The sequence below is a fragment of the Antennarius striatus genome, chromosome 18, assembly GCF_040054535.1.
Source record: "Antennarius striatus isolate MH-2024 chromosome 18, ASM4005453v1, whole genome shotgun sequence".
Classification (NCBI taxonomy): Eukaryota; Metazoa; Chordata; class Actinopteri; order Lophiiformes; family Antennariidae; genus Antennarius; species Antennarius striatus.
In genome coordinates, this window is record NC_090793.1 from 15,939,460 (window position 1) to 15,966,093 (window position 26,634).

General features: G+C 39.8%; 2 protein-coding genes across 6 annotated transcripts; one reads left to right on the forward strand and one right to left on the reverse strand.

Annotated features, from left to right (window-relative positions):
- Positions 1 to 87: 87 nt before the first annotated feature.
- LOC137611851 (protein Niban 1-like) lies at positions 88 to 11,883 on the reverse strand. Of its 4 annotated transcripts, none has more exons than XM_068339978.1 (14): positions 10,856 to 10,969; positions 8,789 to 8,919; positions 8,479 to 8,613; positions 8,268 to 8,385; positions 7,919 to 8,080; positions 5,227 to 5,342; positions 4,987 to 5,091; positions 3,773 to 3,935; positions 3,448 to 3,629; positions 3,223 to 3,369; positions 2,649 to 2,759; positions 2,356 to 2,460; positions 2,114 to 2,225; positions 88 to 1,355 (listed from the first exon to the last, which is right to left on the reverse strand). In XM_068339978.1, the coding sequence occupies exons 1-14, from the start codon at positions 10,908 to 10,910 to the stop codon at positions 511 to 513; spliced, it is 2,487 nt and encodes an 828-aa protein (XP_068196079.1). In that variant the 5' UTR covers positions 10,911 to 10,969; the 3' UTR covers positions 88 to 510. The 4 variants fall into 4 exon arrangements, with proteins under 4 accessions (XP_068196079.1, XP_068196078.1, XP_068196081.1 ...); XM_068339977.1 differs by having other exon boundaries at positions 2,356 to 2,463; positions 10,856 to 10,968; XM_068339980.1 differs by lacking the exon at positions 10,856 to 10,969 and adding an exon at positions 11,865 to 11,883 and having other exon boundaries at positions 90 to 1,355; positions 2,356 to 2,463; positions 5,227 to 5,355.
- olfml2bb (olfactomedin-like 2Bb) lies at positions 11,583 to 21,399 on the forward strand. Of its 2 annotated transcripts, none has more exons than XM_068339983.1 (9): positions 11,583 to 12,180; positions 13,828 to 14,091; positions 14,402 to 14,506; positions 14,953 to 15,117; positions 15,246 to 15,474; positions 17,320 to 17,781; positions 17,900 to 18,076; positions 18,245 to 18,441; positions 19,390 to 21,399. In XM_068339983.1, exons 1-9 carry the CDS (start codon positions 11,908 to 11,910, stop codon positions 19,777 to 19,779), a joined length of 2,262 nt encoding a protein of 753 aa, XP_068196084.1. In that variant the 5' UTR covers positions 11,583 to 11,907; the 3' UTR covers positions 19,780 to 21,399. The 2 variants fall into 2 exon arrangements, with proteins under 2 accessions (XP_068196084.1, XP_068196085.1); XM_068339984.1 differs by having other exon boundaries at positions 15,249 to 15,474.
- The last annotated feature ends 5,235 nt before the right edge of the window (positions 21,400 to 26,634 follow it).

Consider the following 26,634-nt stretch of genomic DNA (forward strand, 5'->3'; position numbering starts at 1 on the left):
CAGGATGTAGTTAAGGTAATTACTGTAGTGAAACAGACACAAAATAAAACAGGAAGATATCCAATATGTCAAAAAAAATATTTATTTTATACCAAATCCTAATCCCGTGTACGTTACTGGATTATCAGTGGAAGGGTGAGTTATTTGGTTCTCTGACCTTTTAGACTTTTTAGTCTCAGTTCAAAGTATAAAACTGTGATGCACTAATACTGGAATGGGTCCACATTTCTATACTTTCTTTGGATATTTTAATCATTCAACAAGGACAGGTTTGCATAATGGAGATGTCCCAGAGAGATCCTCCAGTTTCCATGGCAACATTTAGTATACAGTATGTGTATGGCATATTCTACATCAGTGATAACAGTCACCTCAGCAGGACTCTGGCTGTGACTCCCATTGGCAGAAGGCCATGGAGATGCTCCTCTTTTCATTTCTTTGGTCTGTTTCTGTCTGATCTCTTTCCTCGGGGTCTTCATCATCTTCATCCATCTCAAGTCCTTTCACATCTTAATCCTCTGTCTCTGTCTCTATTTCCTCTTCTTTTCCTTGACCTCTCTCTTCTTCAGCTTGCTGACTCTCATCTGCTCCCTCTTCCCGTCTCACTTCTTTGGTCCTCTGTAACTCCCAGTTATCTTTCATTTCTCCTGTCAGGTAGACTGCTCTGTCACTGCTCTGCTGTGCTGTTGTCTCTGTTACAGATATCAAGCAGTTATAACCAATGGCCTCACTCAGTGACCCGAGGCAGATTTTCACTGGACTGTCTGTACATGGTGTTGGTGCTGATGAGGGGCAGGGATCCTGCACAGAAGAGTTGTTCTCTGCTTCCAGATCCGATTTAGGGATCTCAGATGATGCAGAATTTTCCGATGGATCATTTTGAGCACATTGAGCTGGAACATCTGTGGACTGCAGCGATGACTGAGTGAACAATGAAAGGTCATGTGAGGCTTCAGTGGGATAAGTGGGCTCTGGGTGCTCAGGACCACCATCATGTGGGGTGTTAGAGCCGGCGTTTAAGTGGGAAGATTCATTTGTGGTCTCAGCTACAAGCTGGATGACTTCTCCGGTTTCCTCAAGGTGGGATAATACATCCCGAGTCATCAATATCTCAGAGTCATCATTGGTATTTATGTGGGACTTGGCATCAGTGTTAATTTCTGGGTGACCTCCTTTCACCTCTGGGGCAGGTTCTTCACTTGGTGCAGCTGGAGAGGAGACTGGAATGTGATTGACTGGGCTGTCTGGTGCAGAGTTAGGAGGCGTCCGACTCAGCAGATTGTACTGACTTACAGCCAGATCAGGAATGTCCAACAAGACATTATTACTCTTTTTACTCGCAGCATCCTGGACCACTGAGGAGAAGGGGCAAAGTTAATACACTCAGAAGGTAAGTCACATTTTAGTATTCAGTTATTACTGGTACATACATACTTCACATATTACACATAGATGACACAGGACTGGGTTGCAACTACCATAAAAAACATAAAGAACCTCCATGTTATATGTTGTGTCATTTTGTTAGCATGACTGTACAAAAAACTTCTTGATATATTTCCATGGGTATTAAAAAAACCCCATTAAATTACAGGTAGCAAAACAGATCCAGGAATCTGTTTAACAATAGCAGCAAGATGTGTCAGTTTATCATGAAATAATCCATGAATTAATATAAAATATTCCCATATCTATGAGTTTATAATGTGGTGTAGATTCAGATAATCCAGCCCAGCTGGATAAAATGTGTGTATTTATAAGAGGTGATATTTATTACAGTAGCAGATAGAGCTACATACAGCTACCACCAGCTAGCTGACATAACAAGGTTTAAATATACATTGATATGAATTAGATTTACCTAAAATGCAAGATCCCTTCCCTCGTCTGACAGACATTCAACACACTTTACCCCAACGTTGCTACTTACTTTTGTTCCCAGTTGAAACCATTTGGGAGTAGACAGAGATCCCAAAATTATTGCAGGGATATCTCACTTAGATGAGATGGAAAGTGTTCCTGGTAAGAGTGACGTCTGGACTACTCTACTACCGCCAAGACCACGTCCCACATAAGAGACAGAAATAGATGGATGGAGTTTGTGTGTATTTACCTGTTTCTATCTGCTTACAGAGGATGCTTCTCAGTACATCTTCATAGACATTATGAACAAGAATGAAACTGCTGTAGTCGGAGAAAATGTACTGCTCAAACTGCTGCAGCTCCTGGATGGAAAACGCATGCAAAAGGCAGGCAACTACATTGTACTGCAGTACAACAGAGGATGTGTAATGAAGTAGTGATGTGTGATGTGTCCGAGGCAGTGGACTGACTGAAGAAGTGTGTTTAACTGACTGTTTTCCATTTGCTGTCCATCCTCCTGATGAGAGCAGGCAGAATGATCTCCACTAACGCTTCCTGATAGAGCCTCCTTTGCACTACTCTGCTGTCATAGTCAAACTGCTGCACACACACACACACACACACACACACGCGCGCGCAAACACACACATATATTTTGAGAGATATTAATGTTGATTCTACAATACAGTATTTAGCTTATGCAAAAAAAATTAATCCTCATTTTTCTTAACAAATAATTCAATAGTAGTGTAGTTTATCCATCCAGTGTGTGTGCCTCTGTTTACCTTGAGGACTCTCTCTTTAGCTCTGTCCATGTTGACATGTGTCTGAAGGGGCTGCAGATCTACTGATGATTGGAGGAACACCTCTAAGGTGTGCACAGCATTGTCCAACAGCTGGAGGAGACATATAACACTGACATCACCTATAGGATTTGACCTGTTCTAACTCTGTTATCAGGGTTTGGAGACCACTGTGTCCTAAGTTTGATATTTATTTCAAGAAGAAATGTATGCATATTATCAGACATGCATTTTCCATTCGTTCTTTTTCTTGTACACGAGACGACTGTAATTGTATCGTTCCATTTTTTGGCTCATGGGAGTTGCTGCATCCCATCCTTGCTGACTAGCTCTACCTACTGCAAGACTGTGCCTCACGCATTTCCGAAAAAATAACAGATGTTGCAAAAATAACAGAAATTAAAACTCATATATAAAAATTTATGTCAGATTTCTAGACAAATTTGTCCCAAGTTCAACACACACTTGAAATAAAATAAAAAACCTTTTCTGGCAATTATTTCATGATTCAGGCTTCATAGAGCCAGTTTCTCAGTGTTCCTCTGTGCCTCCATACCTTCTCCATCTCCAGATGTGCAGAGTGAACCAGTCTCTGGAAGCTCTTCACTCCAAACCCTTGTTTAAAACATTCCAGTTTCTCTGTTACACCCACCACCTGCCTGTAGCTCTGATACAGACTGATGGAGTGCAGTGTGGCCAAGGCCTGAAAAACACACACCCTTCAACCAAATGATGACGAATCTTATCACCAGGAATGAAAAGCAGACACACACACACTCACCTTCTTTGTCTCCCCTGTTGTTCCATTTGTGTGTTTGAAGGCTGTGTCTATCTCTGAGTGAAGTGTGTGTTGCATCCCCAGAATCCCTGCACTTATGTTTTCTGTGAGCACCTCAAGGATAGTGGACATGTACGGAGCTACAGACTCACTACACATTTTCTCTGCGTCTTCACATATACATGCTGGAACACACACGTATACATAATCATGCACAATGTTTAAAAGAGAATATTATAATAACTGGGACTTTTTCTCAATCAGGCATGAATATCAGATATTCACATCATTCATTTAAACTTCTGGGGTTAAAGAATGATCAACCAACCTCTGACTTTCTCCTCCAAGAAGCAGAGAGAGGACATGATCTGGTCCAGGTCAGATCTGATTAGTATTTGATTTCCCGCCGCGGTGTGACGACACTCCTGCTTCAGAACCTCCAGACCTGCAGTGAGTTGTTCTACCACCAAAGTGTAAGTTTCCTGCACTATCTGCACACACAGAATTACCATGAGCAACAGGAGCATGGGAAAATTAAAACAAGGTATGGTATGTAATTTTTTCAAGCTACAGATAAAAAAAATTATGTACACTGAAATGTAGTCATCTAGTGACACAAAAATTATTTTGGTCACATGGGGGCAGCATAATAACTAATAATCACCATGTGCAGTTTGTACAACAAATGTCATCATAAATGGCAATCATACCGTTACAGAGAGGATGGAAATAAGCAACTCAATTTCTGAGATGTTGTACATGTGTATAATTAAATCAATTCATGTAGTTGTTTTAAAAATTGTACTATTTTTCAGAAAAACATCCAATAGCGATGGTGTTTTAGTCACTGTAGGGAGAGAGTTGAAATCCATTTCAATAAGATAGAAAAATTCATTTTCATCACATTAATACATTAAAAAAAATTAAGTTTAAATAAGTGCTTCGTTTGTCTTTCAATGGAATTAACCTCCAGCAATGTCTCCTTGAAGCTGATAATAAGTTTTCTGTAGTGATTATAAGTCTTTATCCATTCATTCATTTTCTTAAACACCTATTTTGTTTAAAATGGGGAGGCTGACGTCTTTTCCAGCCAATATTGGGTAGATAACACAGATAACCCCGAGCGGCTTTGAACACACAGCCTTCTTATTGTGAGGCGATAACTCCGCCCACTGCTCTAGGTTTTCTTTTATTATTAGTTACTTAAAAAAATTGGACATTCCTTTTTTCTAAGTATTATTTCCCTTCTCCTAAAGTTGAGTCCTCCTACTGAAACTAAGGACCTTGAGACAGGTTTAGAGGATTTTATCTGACCCTGAATACACTGTATGCTTAAAAAATAATAATGCACCAACCCTCACACCATTTAAACATCAGGAGGATAAATGACCAAAAGGAATGGCAACACAAACATGCTGTCGTTTGATAGCAGCTGGTTTCAGTCCAGTCTGTCAGTGTTTGACCAGCGGAGCCGCTGATGGACGATTTAAATGTTGATTTAGTTACACTGAAGTAAACCCTCCTTGTTTTCGTTTAACTTACTGCCAACCACTGCCGTATCCTTTCATTCTTCTTGCCCTTCACTCTTGACTTAAGCTGACTGTGTAACCATGGTAACACCTCTTCCATCACCTGAGAGGCCAGCACCTACAAACACAAGCAAACATATGATAAGAAAGCAGACAATTAGACACACAGACAAAGGTGTGTGTGTGTTTGTGTGTGTGTGTGTGAGCGTGCGTGCGTGCGTGCGTGTGTGTGTGTGTGTGTGTCTGTGCTGACTTTTTCTTCAGAGCCCAGCAGCATTTCCCAGGATTCATAGCATCCTTTCTCCTGTCGGTAGAGCCTCAGGGCTCGGATGAACGCCTGGCTTTCATAGAAGGAATCACACCAAAGATCTGCAAGGAGAGTCTGGCTGAAATACTCAAATAATTTTCTCCATATTCTTCCTATCTCCTCTATACAACTTGGACATCAACAACTCAATAGCTTTATTCCCAGCAATGTAACTAAACATTACTTTTATTATTGTTGTTTTATTATATGGCTATGTCTGTAGTATTTCTGTTAATGTTCATATTTCTTTTCATCAACTGTTTCAATATTACGACAATTTGTGAAAACACACAAAATGAAAGATGATAGCATCTACTGACAAGATATGTGAGTACACTATTGCACCTTTCGCTGACATAAACTCACATATTTTGGTGTACATCCTAAAAGGGAACTAATGAAAACTATTTAGCCGTTAATATGTTATTTCTTAATAAATTCTACAATTAAAACATGACGTCCATTAGGTTTCTTTTGTCCTGTGTTCATTTTCAACTCTCTGATAACAGGAGAGAAAGTGAATGTCACAGCCACGTCTCTTTTAGAATGAGAGGGTTATTTTGGGTGTTAGAAACTTCAGCAGAGGGAAGACCAGTCAGTGCAGTAAACCAAAGTAATGTTTTATGCACCAAGTCAAAACTATATGCTGCCACTGCTGTGATTTCTACTGTTGAATTTTTAAACCCATTCATTTTTCATTTTCATTCACTCCTGAGGCGCCAATGGTTTGCAGAAGCAGCTGCTGCAAAAACGTTATTATTTAAATGTTGACTCTTCAATATAAAAACCGACAGAGAAATGAGAGGTGCAGCTGGAGTAAAGCAGAGTGTCGTGGCGTAGTGCTGACTTTGTTTTTCTGATCATGTCTCGGACCTGACAAGAGTTGTTTCATATCTCTTCCACCAAGACTAATTCATGTCTATGGCATTATTTCTTCAACTGTTGGCTTCTCCATAAAATTTGAAGTTTCTTCTCTGACTTAATTGACGGAGGACATTTGAGGAACAGAAAGCTCCACTAATGCTGAGTATGCTTCCTTTATTATCAACACGGAATGACTCACACAGGAACAGCCAACAATGGTGGAAATCACTTCCTCACAGATGGCACTGTCACGTGATGTGGTCAGAAACAATGGCTGAAGTGTTAAATTAAGCATAAAGTGAGCGTATATTTATAAAAATAAATCAAGCTGATAAGGTCATACTTTAAGTATATTGTCTTTGCACAGTTTACACTGAAGTGTATACCAAAAGTAGCAGTGAACAGTGTATACTTATAGACTTTCTTCTCTTGAATCTACAAGCCCACTAAGAAATGAGAAAAGCAAGAAAACAGAAGAAATCAGTAGGGATGAGGAATTGTTTGGGAAGACACTGACAAGACAGGATGTTGGATGACTTTGTGGGGAACAACAGGTAAGGTATTCTACCCAACATTAATATCTAGTGCCGGGGCCTTTACTGTGGAGTGCTATCGGCTGCTCTGGGGTGTCTCTCTGATGGCTGGTGATCTTGATCAGAAGGTAGTGATGCAATCATTCAAATATTTACTCAGAAATATCAGAAATGTAAATGATCAGATAATCCGAGCTGACGTTCCAGGTCAATCAATATTCCAGATCATTTTTCTCCCTGATTGTTAATAGTGGTGTATTTAAAGTCTAAAATTGGTCACGACCTCAAAAGATCCCAAACCATTTTTTTTGTTTTATTTGTTCAACAGAAACGTCAGTCTGTTTAAAATCAACTACAGAAAAAGAAGTGAATGATAATAAAAGATATTTCAAAAGGGTAATATATTACTTTCAGAAGAATGAGGTCAACACTCTCACTGTGTTCTAAATAACGTAAAGTCGGTCTGGCTCTTTGTTGTTTCCTGTTACTGCTGAGGGGATCTGGTTGGTGTGCAGTTATGATTTACCGGTTTTTCGCAACCATATGACTTAAACTTAAGGGGTTGCATATGAGTTAACCACACAGGAAGGCAACAACATTAATATTTTTATCCGTTGTTAGGGTAAGTGTGACCACATGACTGACAAATTGAAAAAGAGCCAAGCAACACAGCAGTCTGCTATTAACAGGTTTTACAGATCCTGGAAAGGAGAAATTGTTGATTTGCTTTAAGGCTGGCATCTTGGAAATTATATCTCAAATACTATATTCAGGAGTTATGTACAAGAATACTACTTCTGTAGCTCCAAGAAAAAAATATTCAAATTCCCTCTATAGACAAATTCATAAATTGATTAATTTCTATTTACACCTTGTTTTTTCTGGTGCACAGCCTCAAACACCTTTTGTGTTTTTGTTACCACAGAATATTTCTTTAATCTCATTCCACAGCGGGCCAGAATGGACAAACCAAACATTGGTACCAGAGAAGGCCTTCTTGTTCTGACACTTTATGCAACACATAGTTCTGTCATGATCATCAACAAATCATTTCATTATGGAAAAAAGCAAATGAATAAATTTTTACACTATTTACCATATATCTTACATTGTGGGATATTTGGGTAACTTTAGCACGATGATGTTTTAAACCCACTTCATCTTGTCTTTTTCTCGTGAAACCTAAGTACAACATAAGGTGTAAAAGGTAACCACATATAAAATGAATGTTTCTGTTTTACCAAGGTTGCAGTGTCGAATGCAGGTCTTGAGGGCAGACAGGAAGTGATCTCGTTCTGCTTCCTGCTGGAAAATGAAGCAGGTGTAGCCCATGTAAGGCAGGTGCAGATACACAGCAAATGGATCTGGAGGCGATACCACTGTTGAGCAATCTTCCTGTACTTCTGAAAACAGACACACACACACACAATAGTGTCCTGACCATGATGGCATCATTTTAAGATAATTTCTAAAAAAATAAAAGAAAAGGATACCTGATAAAATGCCTTAAAAAGGTCTTAAAACAATGACGGACGCTATCAATAAAACTTGTAAATACTGTTACAGATTGTAATCATAAATCAGCCCTACCATTGAGAGCTGCAGCACAGGTTTGCTCCAGGTGAAATCTGGATTCCTCCTCGGTGGTGAACACACTGCCCCCCGCTGTCTGGAGGACCAGTTTAGCAGGACATCCACGACTGAAAGTCTATAGTGGAAATGACAGATTTCACAATGTCCAGCAGAAACACACATTCAGTGTCATTTAGTGTCATGTTTTGTGCGCATTTGCAAGCCTTACCTCCATGCTTTCATGTATCTCCACATTGTAGTCTCTCCTCAGGATGGTGAATCTCTCTCTTTTCTTTCCCTGCTCATTCCAGGAGGAGAACTTCACAGATCCTTCATACAACACTTCCTCAGGACATTGCTGGGGCTGTAACCACATGCACGCATGCACAAACACAATAACACACACACACACACACACACACACACACACACACACACACACACACACACACACACACACACACACACACACACACAGACAATGATGTTGTAGCGTAACAGTATTGATTGATGAGTAGATTGATACATGTAGCTCCTACCCTCTGGGTGAGCAGCAGGTCTCTTTCCACTGTGTTTGGCTCCAACTCCTGGTGTAAGTGTGTAAAGTGAGCTGTCGTATACTGCTGACGGTAAAACACACTGAAGCTCTGAAACGTTCTATCAACAAGTTCTGGAAACACACAAAATCACATTTTGGAAAATGTCATCGTATCTGTGTTTCAGTTGGAATATTCTGGAATCTACAACGAGGCCAATTTGTGGTACATGATGGCAAATTAACACTTGTAGACGTCTGAAGGACGTCTTTAATGTCTCTAAATTTGTGACTAATGTACCTCCTGAACTTGAGATGCAGATTAGTGATAATGAGTTGTTTATTTTTTGTTGATAGTACCATTATCAAATATACTTTTTCATACACAGAGACACTGACACACACACACACACACACACACACACACACACACACAAACAATAACACACACACACACACACACACACACACACACACACACACACACACACACACACAGATCAGACAGTCCATTATAATGTAATAGTTGGAAATGGCTGTAATTGGACTAGTTTAGAGTGGGGCGACAGGATGTGACAGTGCTGATAAGACATATAGGAATGCAGACATAAAGCCCAGCGAAGCAGCTCCTGTGTTCGGCCTTCTTTTTTCACTTGTTCTTATTTTTCATCAAAGTTCATTTGGAGCTATAATTCTTATTTGTGACTTCAAAAATGATTTGATCACACTTTCAACCATTTTAAAAAAACACTTTGCTTTGACCCAGGGAACTTTTATGGCACACTCCCCATGTTTCCCATCTCCATCTCAGCAATGCTTTTAAATAAAGACCAAAAATAAGGATTTGTGTCCCTTTTATGGACGTGGGCAAATTCTTTTCATAAACTTAACTATGATCAGCAGGTAATTTCAATTTTTTTTTCAACCTCATGCCATCTTTTAAATATTCATATTAAATATTTCCTAAATATTCCAAAAGCATTCCTCTAGTCTTCTTTTTTTTCTCTATAACTCTTATTGTTACTTCTTATGTCTTGTCTGGGGAACTCCTGTCTGTATGAACTTTGTCTCTTTAAAACCATCTGGACCAATCATGGAATTGATAAGCTGGGCTCTCAACTCAATTGATAAAACCATTTCAACAAGGAAGGCTGGTCCGGACCAACCTGTCTGTCCTGATGGGACATTCACTGGGGGCTACATGAGGGACTTCTGGGAGATGTGGAGAGTTGTGTGCCTGGAGGTTCTTTTGATGGAGGACGTTAAAGGTCTGTTAGGATTTATAATAACTCTTTGGAGTGAGCGTTGAACTTGTGTATTGAAAAATTGGAAAGATGGCAGCAAATGAAGAAGTCCAAAGGCTGGCCGCCTTGTTATGTGAGATGGGCCGGGCAGTGGGCATACAGACTGTGCTGATTAATGAACCAAAGTCTTGGGCCGGGGACAAGATGGTGGCCGGTTCAAGAAAAAAGTCTGACAAAAAAATTTCACGGTGTGAACTTGCTTTGGTGTGTGTGTGTGTGTGTGTGTGTGTGTGTGTTGTGTGTGTGTGTGTGTGTGTGTGTGTGTGTGTGTGTGTGTGTGTGTGTGTGTGTGTGTGTGTGTCACGGGAGTGTACACATATATACTATGCATTTGATTAACAACATATAGTAACACCAGAGTGGACAAAATAATTTCCCTTCTAGAATTAATAGAATTTACTTAATCTCCAAACTGGAGTTCTATCCTGACACCTGTTGTTGACTTTTTTGCAGTGTCATTAATATTGTGTTCAGTTACATTAATATGTTTTTTCATTCACTCAAACCCTCTATTTATAGAGGGTATATTCACTATATGTTAGGATAAACAACACACTAAACACCCTAAAGCTTTCCCATATTCCCTCATGCTCTTTCTCGTTCTTCTTTGAATATCCAGAAATTCATGTTTGAACAGGGTTAAATATTTTTATGAAAACTTCTTCTTTCTTTTTTTTTTTAATGAAAACTTCAAAAGTTCAAAAGTCCAGATCTGCATACAAAAAACATGAACTAATGGGGGGAAAAAATGATATTTGTGGTTTTACCTTTGATGTTGGTGATTTTGGCCTCATCCAATAAACCGGAGGAAGATGCACCCATGATGACTCCTGAAAAGCTCAATTTGGTTTTTCAAATGTGAACCCTCGCTGGAAACCAGGTCCTAAAACGTAAATGAGCTGCATCTCATTTCCTGTTTTCACTGAGTCATCATGTGCTGACCGGGCGGGGTTGTTAAAACATTAGTGAAATCTCTCACATCTCATCTGTCTGATCACACACCAGTGTCATAACCCGCTTAGTGAGGCCATCTACTGGAAAAGGATGAAAGAGTTAGACACTTGTACGAACCCATGCTGTGTCAAAGGTGTCTTCTGTTCCGTGTTAAGTGATGAACTTGTGTTCAGTCAGTGTTTGTTTTAATGCACATATATTTTGCTTATGTTCCTACATTCCATATAATGTGTATTTGAAGTGTGAGTTTCTGTTTGCGTGAATCTCTCTTGGATTTTGTGTCAACTTGACTATCTTGTAATATTGACTTTATGAATAAAACGTGATTTTAAATATCTAATCAAATCTCTCTCATTCATTCTCTCTCTACCGTTTTTGCTGTCATTCTCATTCATTTGATTTTTTCAGTCTTTTATTCTCATTCATTCTCTCATTCATTTCCTTCTCTCTCTCTCTCTCTCTCTCTCTCTCTCTCTCTCCCTCCCTCTCTCTCCCTCCCTCCCTCTCTCTCTCTCAGTCAGTTCGGGTTTGGATCTCTGTGTATCGGATGTGAGGAGGTCGGTATTCTCTCTGGTACCATTTGGTGCCACACAGCTCACGTTGGACGACCCCGACTGGAGTTCTTGTTCCCCCTTAACTTTTCCACCTTCCACATTTCCTCCTTCATTATCAGTTATTGAATCGACTCTAATCCGTGAAGTTTTATCTCAGGTCCAACTCTGACCTGCTTCCCTCCGGTGCGTCAAACGGGAGCGCACATCCAGAGACCCCCGGAGTTTTTACGCATTGGGTCGGTGGACAAACCCGACGGAGGGTGACTACCTTATAATTCCCGGACTTCTTCATCTGTTCTCAGCTGTGCAGAATGTGGCGCGGACTTTCAGTTCTGGTTGTCTGCTGGGCTGTAACCGGACCGGGATCCGGTCAAACCGGCGTCCCCACGCAGAGGATGCTGCTGACCGGGACAACCGGAGCGCCTCATCCGGAGGAGGATGCTCGTTCCGCGGCTGCTGAGGATAACCGACCAGAGGCACCGACCACAGCCGCTCCTGTTGATGGTGAGGTGGGGTCAGTCCTGCAGGACACCGACGAGCCTCTGGAGGATGAACTGGACAACCAGGAGAACGTCATCAGTCAGGTGGGAGCAGGAATTCTGCTTTACGTTTCCTTCACTGCCAGAATGATGACTGTAGACATAGTGTAGTTATTTAGTCACAGTGATCTAACTGCATTAATATCACACTGTGATTTACATGCATGCAATGCAACCTGGAGAAATAAGTCAAATCAACTTTATTTATACAGCACTGAATCACACCAGAGCCCCCTGGAAGTGTTTTACAAAGGAAGAAAGAAAAAAAATACAAGAGAATGTCATAATTTACAGGAATGCTCTGTCAATTAAACAGTAAGGAAAAGAGTATTATGGAAATGTGAAAGGAAAATCTGACAATGAAACTAAAATGGGAAAGTTTACGGACAATCACCGGATGATTGGTCACAACAATGTTAGTGCAGTACTTTATAGAAATATTCTTTAATTATTAAACACAGGATGTGTAGGCCTGCTGTAGATTCAAATACAGTGCGGCCTGTAAATGTACTGTAACTTAGTGACAGAACTGTTACCTGTATGTAGCTATAAAGTTTATATTTACTCCTTGCAAATTTAAAATACAATAAGAAACTGCAAGAAATACAGTAATCAAATTACCAATCATTTAAAATGAAAAGTTTCATAGTACATACAGTATTTTACGCACTATAAGGTGCACCTAAATGCTTTTAATTTTCTCAAAAACCAACAATGCACTTTATAATCCAATGTGCCTTATATATGGAAAATGGCTTAAAATAGGCCATTCATTGAAGGTGTGCCTTATAGTCCAGAAAATACTGTGTGTATATATATACTATATGTATTTGATTTAAATTTTCATGTACATCAGTTGTACAAACAGAGCCGCTGTCCGTGTTTGTGCACAACACAACTGAATCACTGGGCAGCACAGTCACCTCACAGCTAGATGGTTGCAGGTTCAAATCCTTTCTGAGTTTGTATGTTCTCCCCTGATGTGTGGGTTCTCTCCAGGTTCTCTGACTTCCTCCCACATCAAAAAACACGCGGCTTAGGTGAATTGATCATTCCAAATTTGTCGCAGGTGTGAATGTGAGGGTGAGTTGTTGTTTGTATTTTGTGTGGCTACGCAGTGCACTGGCGTCCCGCTTGGAATGTCCCCCGCCTCTCACCCATAAATCAGCTCGGGATAGGCTCCAGCAACCCCCCACAACCTGCAAAAAAATGAATGAGCGGTCAAGAAGATCAATGAATGAAGAACTGAATCACCATCATGGAAGCCTTTACCTAAGAAGAAACAAAAAATGTCAGAAATACAACCTTTTAGAGTGAAAATGCTCACACTGCTTACTAAAGTGAGACTTGATTTTTCTTTTAAACACAGTCCACCGTTTGAGTTCAGCGTAGATGATGGAGGAACTCAGAGCTCTGTGTGTGTTTGTGTGTGTGCATGTTACAGTATGTGCACCACAGTAACACTTTGCATCCATTTGGTGGTTGGTTATGTAATCCTCCTTTAATGCTCCAAACCCATAAGAGCCTCCACATGCCTGCAGCAGTCTTCCACCCACCACTGCTGCAGCCGTAAATCATTGCACTTAGTTTTCCATTCAACAATGTTCTGCTCAACGACTGATACTAGCAAGAGTATTTCCATTCATATTACAACTGGCTGACGAAAGTTCAAATGTCATTCCTCTCTTTCAGTTACTGATGGATTATGACAAAGTGAAGACTGTGTCGTCAGGGTCCGACTGTGTGTGCCGCTGCATTGTTCGACCGATTAAGCGCTCTGACTGCAGCCGTATCAATGACAGCGACTCATCGTCACCTTTTTACACTGTTGAAACGATTTCCAAAGGCACAGACTGCAAGAGGTGTGTGTGCATGGCCCCCCCTTCAGCTGTCAACCCCTGTGAGGGGGAATACAGGTTTAAAAAACTACAGGAGGCCAGCAAAGATGACATTAAGGTATTAACACACACCACACATTATGGGTAATTAAAACTACTTATGTTCCACTGGTGTCTGAGGAGAATTTATTTGTTATGCTGAGGGTAGTAAATATAAATGCTTTAAGAATATATTGCTGTGCTGCGTTCACAGTTGTAAGCTGTATAAACATTTAGAACTATAATTTCATCAGTTCCTGAAAACTGAAAACACAGTGGGGAGTGAAAAGTTTCCCACTCTTTGGAGAAAATGTGAATATGGTTTTTCTTTCTCTGTTCATTATTATACATTTTTCTGTCATTGATCTCTTCCATTTTTACCTGTTTAGCTGGCAACTATCATCGACCTGTTGGAGGGCTCTGTGTATGGAATGGACTTGTTGAAGCTCCATTCTGTCACCACCAAGCTGCTGACAAGAGTGGACAACATGGAGGTGAGCACACACACATACACACACAGGATATTGTATATCTGTTATATATTTAGAGGGTCACCTACACCTCGGATTCACATCCTGACTTTGTGTTTTGGTGCCTGATGATCACATACACATAATAAATCTACATACATGGTAAACATCTGTGGGGTGACCTGGGTAAATACATTTTATCTATGGAGGCCACCTCACTTAAAAGATGTACTACTAACATCTCGGTGCCTGGAACCACAGCACACCCTTTAGAGGTGTTGTGGAATTAGTGCCTTGAAGGGTCAGGACTGTTCTAATCACAAATGTGAGAGCTACTCAGTTTTAATATGTTTAAACTTGATTGACGTAGTCTTCCATCAACATTATTACTTGTTTACATTTTCACCACTTGCCGTGAATCCAGTTTATAAATTATAAATTTGTTCTGTTGTCTTGCTTGTGAATTCCAGGCTTTTGTTCGTAATTTTACTGAGAGAGCGAGAGAGAAAGAACGTGCAAAGGAAAGAGCAAAAGAGAAGGAGAGAGAAAAGAAGGCCCAGCAGAAAAAAAAGAAAGTGACAGATTTGGAGCGTGTCGGACAGAAAAGTGGAGCTGCTGCCTATGCTAACAAGAAGGTATTAACTGTCTGAAAATGTGTGTCCAATCTATAAAAAGACAGAATCACGTACTTTTGGAAAAATGTTGGAATCTTAAATCAAAATACAATTTTTTTTTAAGGCAGACTCATACTTTCTTGTTGCAGAAGAATATCGAAGGCCAGCAGAAGAACCAGCAAGAAGATGATGCGGAACAACAGCCACCAGTGACCAATAAGAAAGGATCTGAAAAACCAGTGAAAAACCCAACAGCCCCAAAGCAGCCAATCAAAGACAAGAACAGCATGGTCGTCAGGGGTGTCACCTTCTACATGGCAGAGGAGGAGAGCTTTAGAGAGGAGGAGGTGGAGAAAGGGAAAGACAAAAGAAGGAGTAGTAAGTCTAATGTACTGTTATGATGAATGATGTTCCTTTCATGTCACATTATGTGTAAAAAAAAAAGGCTCTTCCCTTCCATGCATAACCCTCTCATTATTCTTCATGAAAATTCATCAAGTGATTTTTGTGTAATCTTGTGGATAAAGTTGATGAATTACACAATGAAGTTGTGGGAACAAGAAGTGGAGGCTAGATTCAGGACAGAAGTGAGTTTTTGTGAGCAACAATAGGGTTTCATGACTAGGAAGAATAATATAATGCCTTATTTCCCTTGAGGATGTTGATTGAGAAGTAGAACAAGAAATTTAATTTATTTATACTACAGAGAAGGTCAGAAGGGTCTCCATTGTGTTTTTGTAGATCTAGAGAAAGCCTATGACAGGGTACCCAGAGAGGAACAGAGGAAGTCTGGAGTGGTAGAGAAGTATGTTAGAATAGTACAGGACATGTATGAGGACAGCGGAACAGAGATGAGGTGTGCTGCAGGTGTGACAGAGGAGTTCAAAGTAGAGGTGAGACTGATCAATGATCAATACTGAGCCCCTTACTGTCTGCAGTGGTGATGGGTATGATGGCAGATGAAGTAAGACTGTAATCCTCATGGAATATGATGTTAGCAGATGACATTGTGATCTGCAAATCACAAATTAGAGAGATTAGAACCAGACAAATAAAGCAATTGTCAGGTTCAAGCAACCTAAAAACATTGAAAAACTCACACAAAAAGGAAAAATCAACAGTTGTGCATTTTACTCGCAAGGAGAACGGGTAGAGAAGTGCTCAGGTACAAATCTCCCCCTCGTTCTGAGCATCTCATCCGAAAACCTCTGCTTTTATTTCATTTGGGCAGTCCCTGTTTACAATGTGTCCTAAAGGGTAGGGGACAAAAATATCAACAATGCACCATGTATGGTATACTGTCACAAGAGTAAAACCCTTCTCTTTATATGGTTTCGTCTTATTTTCAGCAGGTCAAGGTTTACATCTTAAACTAGTCGTCAGCTGCTACCTCAGCTGTGATCTTTTTGACCCCTATCTAAACATAACTCAGGGCATAGCAAGACGCTCACACACAAATCCTTTATTGGTTCAAAAATGAAAACGAGTAAATATGGGATAACATATGTACATTAATCTAACATTTCCCTCCTGTTTATCACATATTTGCTCATATCCTCGTATCACCGAATCAGCTTCTTCATGATGATTTTCAGCTGCCAGATCATTTTTATGGTAGTATTGGGAGGCACTGTGAGAGTAACTGAGTTGTTATATGCCTAAGATATTATCCATGGAATATAAGTTACAACATTTCTTTTTGCACGGTTATCATCTTATAGCTGAGATATGTGGGGCTTTGGCGCCTCCCACAAGTACCACACAAATAGGAAAATTAATAATAAAAAAACATTTTACAACCTGTCTTAACCGTTTGGGGGTCATTTTGGCTGAAATATGGAGCCCTCTAACAGGATTGGTGTTTTGTAAGATCTTGACTGACTTTCGGATCTCACCAGTCTCTACACGCAATGACAGCATTAGTTTCTCAAAGAAGGGAATTAAAATGTTCTTTACAGCTACATTAAGGGTGTGAATCCCATTTGAAGGACAGTTTATCTACAGCATCTGAGGACGAGGACAGAGGCTTCTGGATTCTGTTTTATTTAACAATGGGATGTCCTGACAATTTCCTAAAGCATTGCTACTCCTGACAGATAAATAAAGATGATTAAAAGCAGGACTTGAACTGATGGTTCTTGTACTTTGATTGAATCTCTCATAAAAAATCAATTCAACATAATACTCTTGTCTCCTCTAACTCTAATCTAAATTACTTTACAGCTTCAGTAACTCCAAATGCTCCAGTGGACCTGCTGATCTCTGACCAGGTACCGCCTACCAGGACCTTCCAGACCAAGAGACCAGATTTAACCACTGTTAGCTCCAAACTGGACTCTCAGAACTTGTCACAGAGCAGGCATGAAGCCACCCAGCCTCCATCAGCTTCTCAAACCACCACCAAACAAACACCAACTACCGCCAAAACAACTCCCACCACCATCAAATTAACATCTGCATCAACCAGTGACATACCACCGACAACAACCAAACTGACAACTACCCCCCAACAAACTACAACTACAAGTCAGCTGGCCACTGTGGTCAATCTGCCCACCATCACACCATCAGCCACCACTGTAGTTCCTCTCGTTGCTGCCTCTCCAGAGTCTCGACAGGCACCCAAAAGTCGCCTCAGCTGGACGGAGAGACCTGCTGACCAAATAAAGACTACAAAGAAACCTGGTACAGATCAATTAAATACAGTCATCCACCCAGTAATGAGTGCACACATATAATAAACATGCCAATCACATTATAGAGTGTTGATTCTTTGTGTTGCTTTTGGTTTGTGTCCATGTAGCACTATGTAAGGACACCGTAGCCAGCATCTCTGAACCGGTCCAGCAGAACTCTTTCGGTCTGAGCGATGGAGCCTGGATGAGAGACGCTCGCGGCCACGGCAAAGTCATCTACCTTACTAATGGTCACTATGGTGACAACCTTCAAGAGTTCAGAGACATGGAGTCCTTCAAATCAGGTAAAGGATACCACTAGTATACAGTAGTATCTCTATCTGTGTTTGGAGATACGAGTGTGTATAATTTTGTGAGTTCAGAGCAGTTCATCTGAGTTCTGAGTTTTTAGTTAATTGATTGATGGGATAAGCTGTCACGTTTTCACCCGTTCTGTATGCATTCCTTCTCAGGTCAAGTAAGTAATTCTTACAAGCTGCCCTTCAGTTTCACCGGAACGGGCCACATCGTTTTTAATGGAGCCTTCTACTACAACCGGGCGTTCAGCAGGGATATTATCAGATACAGTCTGAGACACAGATATGTAGCTGCCTGGAACACACTGCATGACGCCCTGCTGGAGGAGCAAGACCCCGGGACAAAAACTGAAGTAAGATTGGTGTAATTTACTTGAGTTTGGTAACTGCAGTTTATGAGAAACACTGCATGACCATGTATGAGTAGAATATACACTTGGGACAGTTTGAAGGGTCATAAAAGGCCTGTAAAGGGAAACAAAACATTCCAAATCTCTGCAGTTCAAAAGGGCATATAGTGAGGGGATGAAAGAAGTTTAGTTTTCTCCCTGTTCATACCATTTCACATTTGTAGCTGAACTATGTGACAGGATCATATTTGTAGCCTCAGGTCAAAGTCCGCTTAACATGAAAACTGGAAGCAAAATCAAAAGGTTGATTCTGGTTTTCTTTAATTTCACGCTGGACCCAGTCATATATCATCTATGCAATCAAAGAATCACCAGAAATGTAAAATGAAATTTTCTTTTGATTGAATTAAATCCATTGAGATTGAGTTTTAGGTTCTTTAAAGTAAAAAATTGTAAAATATAAACTTTTGTAAACTCGATGAATCAAAGTTATGTTCAAGAACAGTAGGAAGTACAGGAAAAACAATGCAGACCCTGGAAATTTCACCTGTCATCCAAAAGACTCCTTCAATTATTCCACTTATCAGAAGTCCAGTCACTTTGGATTCAACCCGATGGGATTATAATGACCCGGATGAAGGAAGATCTAGGAAGGTTAGTCAGTGAAACAAAACAATAACTCAGAAAACAGAAGTTTGGGTGTGTTTGCGCAAGAGATATGAAATTTAAAAAAAAAAAATCAATCCCTAGCATTTGGGAACAACTGATCTACTGAACATTGCTTTAGGACAGATGGGAGTCTCGGCTGAGGATAAACTGTATGTTTGAATGTTTAATCACATGGCTCGTATTCTTCATGCAATTAGATGTGAAAATTAAGGAGATGACCTCAGAATCTCAGGGGTTAAACGTGGATGTTTTATATTCCTGTAACTGCGCTCCACTCACCAGATGGAGTTTGCTGTGGACGAGTCGGGCCTGTGGCTTCTCTACCCCGCTGTGGACTCCGAGGGCTTCCATCAGGAAGTCCTCCTCCTCACGCAGCTGCACCACCGCGACCTGCAGCCAATACAGACCTTCCGCACAGGACTTCGGCGTGGTCGCTATGGAAACGTCTTTCTGATTTGCGGAGTGCTTTATGCTGTGGATAGCATGGAACATCACTATGCTAATGTAACATATGCCTTTGACACACACACGTTGACACACACTGTGCCGAGCCTGGCTTTCACAAACATGCACACACACACCTCTCAGCTGTCTTACTGTCCTTTGGACAAGAAACTGTACGCGTGGGACAATGGACATCAGATGACATATGATGTCATCTTTGCTTATTAGCATAATGGATGAACACATAGATGGAAGAAATTATGTTTAAACTGATGATCAGCATTTTGTTACATCCAGCAAGACGCCAAAACAAACCCAACGACAACATTTTCTACAGCGGTGCGTTGCTGAAGGACATGAACTCTGACTTTGCCCTGAAAAAATAATAATAACCGTCTCAGAATGTTGATTTATCAAGGGCTGATCTTCGTAACCCGACCGTACCCAAACCTGTCTAATCTCCACTGCACTCGGTGATTATGGTTATTTTCTGCTCTGACTTGAAACGTAATGAACTATTGAATCGACTCAGGAGGTTTAGTTCCCATCAGCGTGTGGAGTTGTGTTTGTTGATTAGTAAAAAGAATCTTAAAAAACTTCCAAACTGAGATTAAATCTTGGGGCAAGGTGGGCCTGTGATCTGGATTAACCTTCAGATCTAGGAAATTATTTGTAACCTTGGCAGATTTAGACTTTCAAAATGATTTATTTTGTGTAAAAATGAGACAACTTTACTCAGCCTGTGAAAATGTTCTGCTCTGAATGGAGTGTTTTTATTGTGTGTTGTGTTAGAGAAGTTGACAATAGTGTTTCTGATGTCATTTGTATTAGTGCCTTCAGCTTCTGCTTCCAGATGACAAATTTGACTGCTTTTACCAAATATTGTTTGCCTCTCGATGACATAAAAGTAATTACCTGTTTGATTACAATCTTAGGCTAAAAAAATACCTGCAGCAGCCAGTATATATGGGTCTTATTGATCATTTACATATCAATGTTTTTACCCAAAACAACATATTCCTGCCATGTTTTGGTCGTTCGTTTTGGGGACCTGAAATTGCAAATATCTAAGTACAATGCATGTAAACAGGTATAAAACACAACAATAATGCCATTGACCACACTTTTGAATACGTTATTTGCGTACTTAGAAAATACATTAAACTACAGAACAACAACAACAAAAATGTTGAACCATGATTACTTGTTCTCATGTCAATGGAAAGTCAGAGGAAATTTCTTTTGTCACGAAACCTTTCTAGAGCTTCCTAGCCAGAAGGCATTTCATCAAACTTCTGCGGGTAACCCGTAGTTAACCGCAGAAGCCAGGGAAGTGTTTTTTCACATAAAACACTTAAAAATTTTTTTAAAAACAACATGAGTCGAAACAATTTGTATAATGGCTTGAGATCCGTACTTGAATTTTTAAAAAAAGGGTATTTGCATTGTTATTAAGGTGATATATGTAACATTTTTACTATGACAGAATGACAGAGAACAGACACTTTGTCAGTGTTATATCCAACATCACTATAATGACTATATTTTTAATATATAATGAAGCAGAAACTTTTTTTTCTTGTAATTTCAATGTTCTGTATATTTTTTATGGTATATCTGCTCGGCATTTTCTTATTTTCCCTCACTCCTCTCTAATAATGGACTTAGCATGTGCTTTTTTTAGAGCTAGGAATGAAAGCTCTAACACTGGTACTGTGCTTCAACTATTAAATACATGCGTTACACCTGAGCTATTGAAAAGAGCTCCCAAGACAATGTTGTTCTCAACTGCTTTTCTATGTCTTTTTTTTTTTTTTTGGTTATTTGTAATAAAAGGGATAAAAATGATGAATGCTGATAATCTCTTTTCAGTCTTACTCTCTAACTCTCAGTCTTACGCTTCAGTGATCACATTTCATCTTTCTCCCTAGTCTTTACTTTGAGTCCAGCCTCCTCTGAACATTATTTCTGGGCTTGATTTAGTTTTCCTGGAACCAGCATCTGGCTGGAAGGCAGGAAAATAAGGCCCAGCCAGATGCTGGTGGACATCTGAACGTTCAGGACACAAACCAGACACCATTCTTAGTATAAGAAATAATACTGCTGCTACTACCACTGAGAAGATAACTGAATGTAAATGTCACTGCACTTTTGATTAAAGAAAAAAAATGATTTAGACTTCAGAGAGTGCAAAACCTCTCTTGGAATAAGTCCTAAATCTGTCATCAAAGGAAATTAAAACACAAATTGAGTTTGTCAGCGTTACTTTCACCGGTTGGCTTTTTACATTTGAATGAAAAGATCTTAAAACCTGGTCGATTAAAGAAGATGGTTTTTCTGACTGGCAGTCTCAACTTTTTCTGTTTAAAATGAAGGAAATCATCACACACATTTATTCCAGTTGACATGATATGAGATCTGATATGTATACCAGACATGCCAGTCCCACTCAGAGCTGTGGTTCAAACCCACTATCTTCTTCCTGTGGGCCGACAATGCTATCCACTGCAACATTACCTAATATCAAACTAGTGGCAAATACATATACCTATACATATTCTGAGTAGGTGTAAATAGCACTACTTTATGCTGATCACATGAAGTAGGGAATATTTAAAATTTAGAATACAGAAACATATGAATTCCAAAATTTCTCATTTCAACAAAATTATACATAAGCACTTATTTGCGCTTAAAGGTCCCATATTGTGCTTTTTTTTTAGCGGATGTCATTCAGCTGCCAGATGTCCAACTACACTGTATTTGAAATGTCTTGCCCCAAAGTGATCCGTGGTCCTCAATATCTTTGATTGAATACTGATGAACAAGACGCCGCCAGCAACGAATTCTTTGCCTTCGAAGTCGCTTAAAGTAGACCCCGACGACATATCAACATAAAAAACCTAACAGCAAAAGAAGAGTTCAGAAGTTGCGCTGTAGGTACCTGAAACACAGGTCAAGTTTAATACAGTTCAATATAGAACAGTTTGTGTTCTTCATACTTCATTTTTCCAGCATCATGGCTGTCATGTTATTGTCTAGTTTAAGGTTTGCAACCAGTTGAAACTGTGAAATGAAGATTACAGTGTGAAAATAAGATGCTAGGAAAATGTACAACAACTCAGTCTGAGTCCAAACATAATGGACTCAAAAAGATTCCTGCCTAGACCAGCATTACTGTGTGTGTGTGTGTGTGTGTGTGTGTGTGTGTGTGTGTGTGTGTGTGTGTGTGTGCGTGCGTGCGTGCGTGCGTGTGTGTGTGTGTGTGTCTGGTAAGTGACCACCTTGCAGAAAAGCATCCATTCACATCAGCTGTACAGTCCAAACGACTCACCTAGCTGTATGAATGCATCTGTGTCTGAGTCTGTGTGTGTTCTGTGAAGGTAGCAATTTTTAAACCACTTAGTTGAAATAGCTAAAAACATGGGGACCACACACACAAGGACCACTGCACCAAAAACAAATTCAGTCATTATCTGAAATGTCTTCTCAGAAAACATTTCTGGAGCTTCACAGAAAAATTGTGAGAATATGAGGATTTTTTTCCATGTTTGAAAAAGAAATTCAAAAACTAAACTAAAATGACTCCATACACCTCTAATGTGTTACTCAAATGTTGACACCTCAGGGTTCAAAATCAGATATTCGTGTCAGAGGTCTGCAACAAGTTCCCTGGAAGGTCTAATGTTACTTAGTTTGTGTACTCAGCTCTGCGAGGTCTTGTTGATTCTGTGCCTCTACTCCAAGCAGGTTGCACACGAACGCTTTAGGCATTAAAAAAATGCTGTGAATAATGTTTTTTCAACATCCCATAGAGTAGCAGTTCTAGGGTCAGACCTTTGGGGCAAGCCAGATGTTTGTGTACCATGACTGCATGAGGTGAGCTAAAAATGTACATGACAAAGAATTGTACCAACAACATTCTGGCATATTTGGCCTTTCTCAGATTGCTGCAAGCGAGAGGTGGGGTACACCTTTGACGCGTCGCCAGCACATCGTGGGCAACCATTTCAACAGCCAGCGCATGGTGGCGCCCTGGGATCAGTTTGGGTTCTGTGCCTTGCTCAAAGGCATCTTGGCAGTGCAAGCCAAGTTCATATGTGAGCTCCTGCCACCGTGAGTATTTTCATTTTTGGGTGAACTGTTCCTTTCAGATTTGTCTCTAATGTATTGCTTAAAATTAGGTTTAGGGCTACGACAAAGAGTTTGTGATTGCACCAGATTTATATGGATTTCTTCCTGGGACTGAACATGTCCTCACAATCTACAGTTCCCAAAGTTAAAGTGTTCTGATATATTTGATGTTTTATAAAATGCCCCTCTGATAGTACAATTCCCTAACAGAATACTTCTTCTCTACAAGGACTTCACTTCAGTCAGACCATCAGTTTTAGTCAAAATGGAAATAAGCAGAGGAGAGTGAATGATGAAAATGGAGCGAGCAGAGGTGAAAGGAGGTAAGTGGAAACTAATAATAGAGGGAGGAACGAAGGGGAGGATGCCAAGCAGACAGGAGAGGGAGTTAATGTGTCCTGCAGACATTAGATGTCATCTGGTTTGTAACTCTAAACATCTCAGACAGGCTGAGAAGAAAAAGTCAAATTACTGACAGAAAAAATATTAGTAGGATTCAGATTAAGCAATGAAAATAGCACAAAAAATGACAAGCAGGTCAGGTACAACTAAGAAGAACTGCTATGTTAAAACGTTGGAGGCTGGAAGTTGTAGAATCACACTTCAGTCACACACAATGGAAAATCATTTAAGTTGTCGGGTCTGTCGTCAGCCAAACTTTTCAGACTGTAATGAGAAATGCAAAGACAGTCACAGCTCATTTGGGAAAGTTCAGTTCTTGAAAGAATCTGCAAATGTGGCAGTTTTGTCTGACTCCCACAGTCTGCTGCCAGAAAACATTTGCATTCTTTTAAGTAATCGAGGCAAACAAAACTTAACCTTTTATCACACTAGCAGATCTTGCCTGAGTGCTTTTACAGTAGAAATCCTCTGGAGTTGTCCCATTAGCCCAGACAGAAACCACAGCATCACAGGGTTGAGGTTTTAAATGTGACTCACCTCCTCCAACATATCATTCCTTTGCTCTGCTGCCAATGTTCCTGTAAGTCTTTGTTGGATCAGCAGGGAAGAAGGATTATTAAACACATCTTGTATTGTGGAACGAAGAATAAAGTGTAGAGTGTAAGAAATATACACCGAATTTAGGATATCTTTACCTTGTCCAGAAAGCAGCTGCCATGTTTTAATTTGATCTCATTTTCTATTTACACAGTCAAAACCTTTCCATCCTTATTACACTGCTGCATTTGGGCAAAGAAATAAGAGAAAAAGAAAAAAGTAATGTAATATAGAAAACACAATGGATTTAAAATAACTGGACATATAGAATTATGACGTTAGTATTAATAATAATGGTAATGATAACTGTGGCTCTGCAGTGCACTGGCGTCACGCCTGGAGTGTACCCTGCCCAAATAAAAAATCATTCAAATCATTTGAACTTTGACTTTGTAACAGCAGTATTGAATGTAAACTTTAAACAAAATTTTAGTTTAATGTTTAATGTTTTTGGGACAGTCTACAAATAGATTAAAAAGTGCAGAGAGGGGAAGAAGATTAAAGAAAAATGACAAAGAACATCAGTTTGATATCTTATCAACATATTAATCAGACAAAACCTCAGAATGACCGAGGCAAAAAAAGTTTGAGTTTGACATTTCAAACAAATAAAGAAATCACTGAACATGTTTCCAACATCTGGTTTCTACATCACTGCACTTAGTTTTATACGACAATAATTCAATGTCAGTTTTATTACCAGAGGCACTATTACAGATATTCAGGGGCATTAAAGTGAGACCACTGCTATCCTGAGACGCCATCCCACCTCCCCTCCCCAGACATGAGCTGCATACAGGAGCATTTGCTTTAATTCATTAACAAAGTATGTCATAAAATATGGGTATTATTGAAAGGATTTCTGAAATCTTTTTGACGTGATCTTAAAGCCAATGAAGTCAAATAAAGCAATGTTAAGAAATAAGAGAACTGTATTTTAAAGCTTAGAAAGACAGATTTGGGGTTTAATCAGGAGGATAATGTCACTCTTTATTTCTATCAAGCTACAGACTCTTGTGGACAGAATATATGACCGTAAACTGTAAATATAGAGTATAAACAATAACTTTTTGACTCCATTCAGTTTTTGGATCTCATTAACTTTATGTGTTAAAAACAATTTTCCATTTTTTTGATATCAAACCAACATGTTCATTCATTTATATCTTCATCTTTTGTGTCCGTTCCTTCTGATGTTGCTGTTAATCCGCATCACACAATCTGTCACTGGTGCACTTTTCTGTTTGTCCACTACCTCTACGTCCAGTTGGTTCACCAGCAGCTGTTTCTATGGCGTCACACAGGACGTGAGTCCCCACTGGCCACAGATGTTTCTGTACACCAGGTCATCCACATGGTCGTTCCTCTCAGATTACGACATTCCAGCTTTCCTCTCCCACCCTGCTACGATCTGCTAGACTGTCTCAGGGGCATCATTACCCAGCCTGCACCTTGGGTCTGGTCTACTCTGGTAGATTCTGGCCTCTATAGCCCTCTAAGGCCCTGTTCTAGTGTTGCTGTGATGAGGTCTTCTGTGCTGTTTGTCAGAGTAGTGTTTTCAGACACTTCTTTTGTGACAGGGGTTCTTGCAGTATAGGGGCTTCTCCCTCTGTGGCATTTGTTCCTAATTTTATTTTAAAAAAAGAAAATCATCAAAATGTGAATTACAAAGAGTAAATAGACTGTCAAAATATCACTCTTAATTCACATCACAAAGGAAGATTGTTGGTTTGGTGATTGAATATCACATTATTTTTTACTGTGAACATCCCGGTTGAGATCATGTCCCCGTCTCTTCTTCAGGGGTGTGGGTAAACCCCTTTGATTCCTTTCTCCAGGATTTATGAGAGCATGGAAAACTCAGACCACATCCCCATTCTCTCTTCCCTTTCTTTCATTTTCACTTTACCTCATTGAGCCCTTTTCCACTTCCTTAATACAACTCTTTCT